Genomic DNA, 8,680 nt, shown 5'->3' with positions numbered 1-8,680 from the left:
AAAGGCTGGTGAGACTGGCTGCATCTGTGGGTACTGTCTGGGCCCCAGGGCCCTCAACCGTTCTTAAGGAAGAAGACGAGGGGAGAGGGGAAGAGGAGCTCTTGGTTCTCTATTGTACCTGGGCCACCCTCAGAAGGTGTGCACCAGCTGTACCGCGGGCAGGGCCTGGACTATGTGAATAGAAGGCAAAGGGGGCTGGCCGGCCCCACCCGTGGGGCCCCCGGCTGCCCCGGGTACAACCTGTACCATCTGTGAGCCGGGTCCGGAAGAAGGCCCGGACGCCACAGGGGCTGGGCTGGGTGGCGGAGCCAAGAGCTGCAGGGGGGTCCCGGACCCACTCTCTATGAGGTCCGAAGTCCCCGCTGGGGCGCTGCGGATGATGAGGAGTTTCTGACCCTGTGGGCCAGGGGTGGGAGACTCGGCCAGGCCCGGAGGGAGGGTCTCCACCCCCTGCACGCAGAGCCGGGTCTGCTCGCCGTCTGCGCCACTCAACACCAGGACGCTCTGCAGGCCCTCCGCGGTCTGTAAGGTCTCAAAATGGACATCCTGCACCACGGTTCCGCCGTTGCCGTCCCCATCACCAGAGCCCACATCCCCACCAGGCCCTGGGGCAGTCAGCAGCTCCTCAGCCGCCCCCCCCTGCACCACAAGCAGGTTGGGAGGCTCCGTTGACCCAGCGGGCCCCCCGGGGCTGGCCACTGGTCGGAGCTGCAGGGAAACATCTGGGGTGGGGGGCAGCGACTGGAGCTGGACAGCGGTCACTTCCTGCGCGGGCTGAAGGGGCTGCAACTGGACGGTGGTCACTTCCTGCGTGGGCTGCAGGGGCTGCAACTGGACGGCGGTCACTTCCTGCGTGGGCTGCAGGGGCTGCAACTGGACGGTGGTCACTTCCTGCGTGGGCTGCAGAGGCTGCAACTGCACCGTGGTGACCTCCTGGGTGGGCTGGAGGGGCTGCAGTTGGACTGTGGTGACTTCCTGCGCAGGCTGGAGCTGGACCGCGGTGACTTCCTGTGTGGGCTGGAGAGGCCGCAGCTGGACCGCGGTGACCTCCTGGGCGGGCTGGAGCTGGACGGCGGTCAGTTCCCGAGCCGGCTGGAGAGACTGTAGCCGAAGGCCCCCGGTCTCCTGGGGCCCGACCTCTCCCCCGGCCACGCTCTGGAGGACGATGAGGCTCTGCCCCCCGCCCCCACCTCCTCCTTGTCCCCCAAGTGCTCCGGGGCCCGGGAGCCAGACCATCCCAGGCCCCTGGCCCTCCCTCCCGCCATTCTTTGGGCCCTTTCGGGTCCTGGGCCCGGAGGCCGGCAGCAGGATGACCTTGGGGGGGGTCGGAGGCGGCGGAGGCGGCGTGGGTCTGGGGGGCTGGACGCTGCTGGGGATGAGCTGGAGGCCCTGGGCCGTCTGGACCAGGAGGAAGGTCTGGGAGTTGGCGGGGCCGGGCGCGGCCTCTAGGGACAGCGTGGCCTGAAGGTGGGGGACCACGTGGACGTCCTGGGTGGCCGCGGCGGCCGGGGCCGCGGGGGCCGGGGCCGGGGCCGGGGCGTGGGTCCGCAGGTGGCGCTGCAGGTAGGCGGCCATGACGAAGCCCCGGCCGCAGACGGAGCAGGCGAAGGGCCGCTCGGCCGAGTGCGTGCGCTGGTGCAGCAGCAGGTTGGACGAGTGCGTGAAGGTCTTGGGGCAGAGCGGGCAGCGGAAGGGCCGCTCGCCCGTGTGCACGCGCTGGTGCTGCCGCAGGTTGGAGGTCTGCGCGAAGCTCTTGCCGCACACGCCGCACGCGTGGGGCCGCTCGCCCGTGTGCACGTGGCGGTGGCGCCGCAGGCAGGACGTGTTGCGGAAGGCCTTGCCGCAGTCGGCGCACGGGTAGGGCCGCTCGCCCGAGTGCAGGCGCAGGTGGTACTGGTAGTGCGAGGACCACTTGAAGGTGAGGCCGCACTGCGCGCAGGTGAAGGCGCGCAGGCCCGTGTGCACGCGCTGGTGGATGGCCAGCAGCGACGAGCGCTTGAAGGCCTTGCCGCACTCCCCGCACGGGTAGGGCCGCTCGCCCGTGTGGTCCCGCATGTGGTAGCGCAGGCCGGACGAGCCCTTGAAGGCCTTGCCGCACTCGGCGCACTTGTAGGGCCGCTCGCCGGCCGCGGCGGGCCCGGGGGCCGCGGCCTCCTGCGGGCAGGTGACCTCGGCCGCCTCGGCCTGCGGCAGCGGGCGCCCGGCCGCCGCCTCCTCGGCGTGGGCCCGCTGGTGGGCCAGCAGGCTGGCCAGCTGCGGGAAGGCCCGGTCGCAGCCGCCGCAGCGGTAGGCCGGCGCCCCGGCGGGCCCGTGGCTCTGCTGGTGCCGCGAGAGGCCGGCCGCCGTCTTGAAGGCCTTGCCGCAGGGCGCGCAGCTGAAGGCGGCGGCGGCCTCGGGCCCGGGCCCCGGCCCCGCGCAGGGCTGGTGCTCCAGGAGCAGGCCCTCGCTGGCGAAGGCCAGCTCGCAGCCGCCGCAGCGGTACACCAGCTCCACCGTGGTCTCGGCGGCCGCCAGGAAGAGCTCGGGCACCGCGGGCGGCAGCGGCGGCGGCGGCGCGGGCGCGGGGCCCGGCTCGGCCGCGTGCGTCTGCAGGTGACGCTGCAGGTAGGCCTCGGAGGCGAACACCTTGCCGCAGGGCTGGCAGCGCGGCGCCGCGGGGCCGGCGGGGCCCGGGCCGTGCGTGCGCTGGTGCAGCAGCAGGTTGGACGAGTGCGTGAAGGTCTTGGGGCAGAGCGGGCAGCGGAAGGGCCGCTCGCCCGTGTGCACGCGCTGGTGCTGCCGCAGGTTGGTGCTCTGCGTGAAGCTCTTGCCGCACACGCCGCACGGGTAGGGCCGCTCGCCCGTGTGCACGTGGCGGTGGCGCCGCAGGCTGGACGAGTTCTTGAAGGCCTTGGGGCAGTCGGGGCACGGGTAGGGCCGCTCGCCCGTGTGCTGGCGCAGGTGGTACTGGTAGTGCGAGGACCACTTGAAGGCCAGGCCGCACTGCGCGCAGGTGAAGGCGCGCAGGCCCGTGTGCACGCTGCGGTGGATCTGCAGCAGCGACGAGCGCTTGAAGGCCTTGCCGCAGTCCGGGCACGGGTAGGGCCGCTCGCCCGTGTGGCCGCGCTGGTGGTACAGCAGGGCCGACGAGCCCTTGAAGGCCTTGGGGCAGTCGGGGCACTTGTAGGGCCGCTCGCCGGTGTGCGTGCGCTGGTGGTGCAGCAGCCGCGACGACCACTTGAAGGACTTGCCGCACTCCCCGCACTCATACTGCGCCGCGGCCGGGGGGCCGCCCGGGGGCGCCGCCGGCTCCCCGGGCCCCTCGGCCGGCGGCGGGGCCGCGTCCAGGTGGGAGCCCACCATGGCACCTGCGGGGTCAGAGGGGCCACGAGCGGCCGTGAGGGCCCCGCGCCGGCTCGGGGCGCCGGGGCGGGGGACACGGAGGCCCGGGGGGCGGGGAGCCCCGCACCGGGCCTCGAGGGCACTGACCACCCATTAACCCGCTGGCCCTTTAAGGCTCCGACGGGCACCTTTAAGAAGCCACATTATATTCCCGCCGACCTTACAGAGACCAGCGGGGAGAGACTCCCCTTTAAGATGGGACGGCAGGCGGCCGCCTTAGTCCCGCCCCTTCCGGTCACGAGGCCACGCCCTCCCAGGGCCCCTTCCTCCCTCCCCTCCACCCCCACCCCCCCCCCTCTCCGCTATCGGTTTTCTTCCTTCCTTAGTTTCTCACCTGAGGCCTCGGGGGAAGGGGAAACGGAGGGTCCTGAAGCGGGGAATGCCGGGAAGGTGGGAGTTCCGGGAAGGCCTGGGAGGGAGGAGAGCCTCCCCAAGGCCCCGGCGCGAGGCAGCCAAGCTTGATCGGCGGCGGCCGCACACACAAACTGTCTCCCTCATGCGTAACGGCGCATGCGCGGATGTGATTGGCCGTCCCGAGGGCTTCTGGGGCCGGTAGTCCCAGCGGCTCTCAGAGGGCTGCAGTGCGCACGCGTGATTCCCAGATTCCCCGGGTCAAGACCGCCTAAATTGTCAGGCTCCGCCCCCCGCGGGGTGGCATCGCCGCGCACGCTCAGTCTCCAGCTGGCCGCCGCCGCGGCGCCTTCGGAGACTCGTTCCGCCTCGGGCCGTCCCTTGCGTCAACGCGCGTGCTCCCTGGCGAGTTATTGTCCCCGGCTCGGGTCGCGAGTCTCGGGCCCCTGCGGCGCATGCTCGGCCTGGGACGGGAGGCGCCCCGAGCCGGGCGCCACTGCGCACGCGCCCCTTCGCCCTGTGCACTCTGGGACTCGTAGTTCTTGCCAAGGGCCGGCGGCTCCGCCGGGTCCCTCCAGCCCGCGGCCAGGCTGGCGCGCCCCCGGCCCCCGGGCCCCCGGCCCCCGGGCCCCCGGGGCTCCTGGAATTGCTCTGGGTTCGAATGCCCGGGGAAACCATCTGGGCTCTAGATCGCCGCCCCCCAACACACCCCGGCTCTCCGCAGACCCCACCCCCACCCCCACCCCGAAGAGCCTTTTTCTGTTCTTGCTGTAGAAAACGAGCACGTTTGGAGGAGAAGCCCCCGGGGGTGCCCAGGGCGCGTGGGGGAGGGGCGCAGGTTCCCTTTCCGGGGCGACCTGATCCATCAGAATGGGCCTGGGGCTCCTCCCACCCACCCCCGATAAGCTATGCCCTCGCTTTGGGGGCACCCCTGGCACAGGGCCGTCTGCCGGTAGACGGGACCCCTCACCCACTGAGCCTTCTCTGGGCCTCAGGGCAGAGCTGTCCATCAGCTTCCAGGTCCCCCCCTCTCACCCCATCCCCCCCCCCATAGCGCACCGAACCCAGGAAGACCCGCAGCCCCAAAACTGAAAGAGCCGGGCCTTCGCAGGATTGCCCCCACATTGCCAAAGACCGGCTGGACACAGCCCTCCCGAATAATATTGTGGGGGTGGGAGATGGGAATTATTGCTGCCCTCCTTCAGGTGGGCTGTGCCAACGTCTGTTTCTGGGGTGCAGTCGCCAAGCTCCACGTGTTCCCTACTCTCTAAATTAGAAGCAGAGAAAGCCTGTTGTAATGGCTATAATGGTGACAGTGAGGTGGTGCATTGGGTAGAGCATCCAGTCTGAAGTCAGGAACCTCAGACGCTGCTAGCTGCACAACCCTGGGCAGCCTGTGTGTTTCCTCATCTCGAAAAGGAGCCGGAGAAGGAAAGCAAACCACACGTTTCTTTGCCAAGAAAACCTCATGGGATCATGAAGAGACTGAACAACAATAGATATAATCAGGGGACTTCCTCCCCCCACCCCCAACATAATCCTGGCTAGATTACACCCCTTGGAACCGGCCCTAAACTGGACCCTTCCAGTGCCACATTTGCATGGGCCTTTTCTTGACCCCTTCACAAAGGACTTGAGCATGTAGAGGTTTCTGGTTGGGTTCCATCTGTCACCCCCAGTGCGGGTAAGCTTCATCAGAAAGGGCGGGAAGATTTGTCAGCTCAATAGACATTAGGAGGAGGGAGTTGATCCTCTGGTGTTCTCTCCTGAAAATCTAGCCTGGTTTGGACCTTTCCCATGGGCGGTCCAAGAAACTTGTCCTTCCTCACCAGTAGGGGTTGCCTATATGAGTCTACACTTCAATCTCCTGACTGCTCAGACAGTGAGCCCGATGCGGCCACTCCTGGGTCCCTCCTTAGATAGCTATTGTGAACCCTAGAAACTATAGGGTTAAAATAAAATATCAGAAAGATATGGTAGACACAAAGTTTTATTCTCTGGGATTTACCATCTAAACTTAAGGTGGAGGCCATTATGATAATGACCATCTTTTCAACTGGGAAAAGTTCATTTTTATACAGAAATGGAGAAAAGGGAAAATCATTCATCTTCTTTGTGGCCTAACCATGAAAGTTGCCCAATATCTCTTCCCATAACTGCTCCTCAAATACTGTCATCCCTGTACAATGCCATCGGATCTCTTGTCTCTTCCTGGCAGGACCAGCCACCCAGCATCCTGATCATTGTCCTCCTGAGATTATAATTCCCATAGGGAGAAGCTACCTTGGACTCTTAATTTCTCACTTACTGATATGTGAAAACCGAGTACTCTCTAAGATGATTTTTTTATCAGGATTATAGTTTTGGGAAATTATTATAATTTGACACCCCTAAAGCTACTATGATGGCCCCAAGTCCAGGCCAGGCTTGTTAGAAGGCCAGAAGCTGCAAGTAGCTGCCCAGACTGAGGAAAAAGGAAACAGCTCCTTCACCAGCTCCTTGGGTTTTCATGTTTTAGGTCTCCATTGGTCTTGCATGAAATTACTGCCCCATGGTGAAGTCTTTGTGTGTTCATCAATCTTCTCCATGCTTTCCCATACCTGGTCTTGGAGACCTTCTATGTCACTCTTTGGGGAGACCTAGACATGAGCCAAACTTGACTTCCCTGGGGGGGGGGCTGGGATGGGGGTGTGAAAAAGCCAGGAAGTGGGAGAAAAGGTTCCTGGGCCCTCTCTTCAGAGTCCAGCCTCCTGCGACTGAATCTGATTTGATCAAATGGTTCAGACCTGACAGCCCCTTTGCATCCTCTGAACCCCAATACCCTGGCCCAGCAGTGACACACCTGCCACCTCCCCTAAAAGAAGCAAACACCCGGAGGGCAGAGACCATTTCACCTCTGTCATCTTATACAGAACCTAAATCATAAATCCTGAGGTATGGTGAGGATGAATGTCCATGAAGTGCTGTGTCGATGGATACTGTTATTATTAACATCAAGATCCTCATCCCAAAAAGGGGACTTCAGGAGGGGGAAGGGAACAAGGATATATTAAGTGCCTGTGTCTTAGGCCTTGTGCAAATATTATTTAATGCTACAACAACCCTGGACAGAGGGTACTATTATGCCCATTTTACAATTGTGGAAACTAAGACAGAGGCTAAGTGACTTGCCTAAGGTCACACCATCAGAAAGTGTCTGAGGATGAATTTGAACTGAGTTCTTCCTGATTTCAAGCCTGACACTCTGTTTCTCCACATGACTGCCTTGAGAATGAGGGGCAACAGTGGGGACAGAACTTAAAAATCACCTTGATGGATGGAAAGACTGAGTCCAAAGGTTAAGACAACAGTGAGAGTTGATGAATTGGAAAGCCAGTCTCTCAGAGTTGGGGTGAGGGGGTGGAGGCCGGAGTAGAAGGAGGAAGCTGAAGTCAGGGACTGAAACAGAGAAAAGAAGACAGAGGAACTGCCCAAGTGGGCCTTTTCCTTTAGGGCCTCAGTTTACTATTCTGTAAAATGAGGGGGCTGGTCTCTTCCAGGTCTAGATTCTTCAGTAGCCCTTACTGGTAGACTGTCTGCCATGACTATCAGCTGACACAGGTATAAAGGGATGTTCAGGAAAGACTAGCAACTCTAGTGGGAGGGCTGCTCACTCATTTTCCACCCAGCCCTCAACTTGTGTCTCCAAGAACTTGTAACATTGGTTGGCACACTCTCTCTGGGCTTGCCACCTGCTTGTGTCTCCAATTCTGAGGCCTTCTGACCCCTCTTCTCCTCAGCTCTACTACCCCTCAAGGAACCCATTCTTCCTTGCAAAACCCTCTTCAAGCACCTCCACCTTCCAGAGCCCTCTCCCCATGCCCCCTTCCTCAGCAGCTTTTCCCCACCCCTGTAACTTGTAATGATCTGGTGCATCTTGTATATTTAAATTTCAGCATATACTTGCTCTTCTGAGTATGATGTAACCTCCTTGAGGACAGAGCGTGTTCTTGTTTTTGCCTGATTCATAGGGAGGACAGAATCATTACTAACTGAATGGAGAGTTGAGTTGAACTTAGTCAAGATTGTCCCCATTCACTCAGGGGGTCTGAGTCCTCACCCCCAGAAGTTACCTCAGCAACTTTAGGAGAGGGCTGCAAGCATTGACCATTCAGATCTATTGAATGGGGCCTGGCAACTCATGCTCCTCAAATGACATCCAACCTCTGACCTCTGACACAGCAGATCCACCCACAGAGTCTTCAGGGTCCCCAGTTCCCTCTCCACCCCCCACCCCCCAAATCAGACTCAGCTGCTTTCTCCACAGAGCAAGGACCATCTGGACTTTTTTGGGGGGGGGGGTTCTGCATTATACTTAAATATTTAAGCACATTATTATGCTTTTTTGCTTAAAACATTTTGGAAGTTGATAGTTTTAAGTCATTTTTATTTCCAAATATTTCTCTCCCCATTGCATCCCTTGTCTTTTTATGGTACACAAGTATCCTATTACATTTCTCTACCTCATCTTGCTTAGCTGTTCCCTACCAGATGGGTATCTAATTTGTTGCCAGTTCTTTGCCACTACAAAGAGGGCTGTTTTTTGCTGACTGTGGGATCTTTTTTCCTGACATTGCCTTCCCTGAGGCATATTCTTTTGCCATGGAATCCATGGATTAGAGGACATGGATATTTTAGCCAATTTTTTTTTTTTAGCGTATTTTCACATTTCTTTCCAGAATGATTAAACCCACCCCTACTCCACCAACGGATGCAAGTCTGCCTATTCCACAAGTTCTCCAGGATTGACTCCCATCATCTTTCATCATCTTTGTCCATTTTCTGGATGTGAGATGAATCCTCAAAGCGATTTTGATTGTTAGTTCTCTTTCTATGGCTAATTTAGAGCCATCCTTCTTGGGGTTGTTGAGTAGTTACACAGAATCACAGAAGTGGAGGCTTGGAAGGG

The 8,680-nt window shown here is 60.7% G+C and overlaps 1 protein-coding gene across 1 annotated transcript; it reads right to left on the bottom strand.

Annotated features, from left to right (window-relative positions):
* Nucleotides 1-128: 128 nt before the first annotated feature.
* Nucleotides 129-4,189, bottom strand: ZNF628 (zinc finger protein 628). Its single transcript, XM_074220050.1, is given in 5 exon segments — nt 129-3,347; nt 3,716-3,739; nt 3,742-3,949; nt 3,951-4,108; nt 4,111-4,189. Coding segments are annotated over 5 exon segments (3,687 nt in total). The 3' UTR covers nt 129.
* Between the last annotated feature and the right edge of the window lie 4,491 nt (nt 4,190-8,680).

The sequence above is a fragment of the Macrotis lagotis genome, chromosome 1, assembly GCF_037893015.1.
Source record: "Macrotis lagotis isolate mMagLag1 chromosome 1, bilby.v1.9.chrom.fasta, whole genome shotgun sequence".
NCBI lineage: Eukaryota > Metazoa > Chordata > Mammalia > Peramelemorphia > Peramelidae > Macrotis > Macrotis lagotis.
This window is presented reverse-complemented; position numbering and strand designations above follow the sequence as displayed.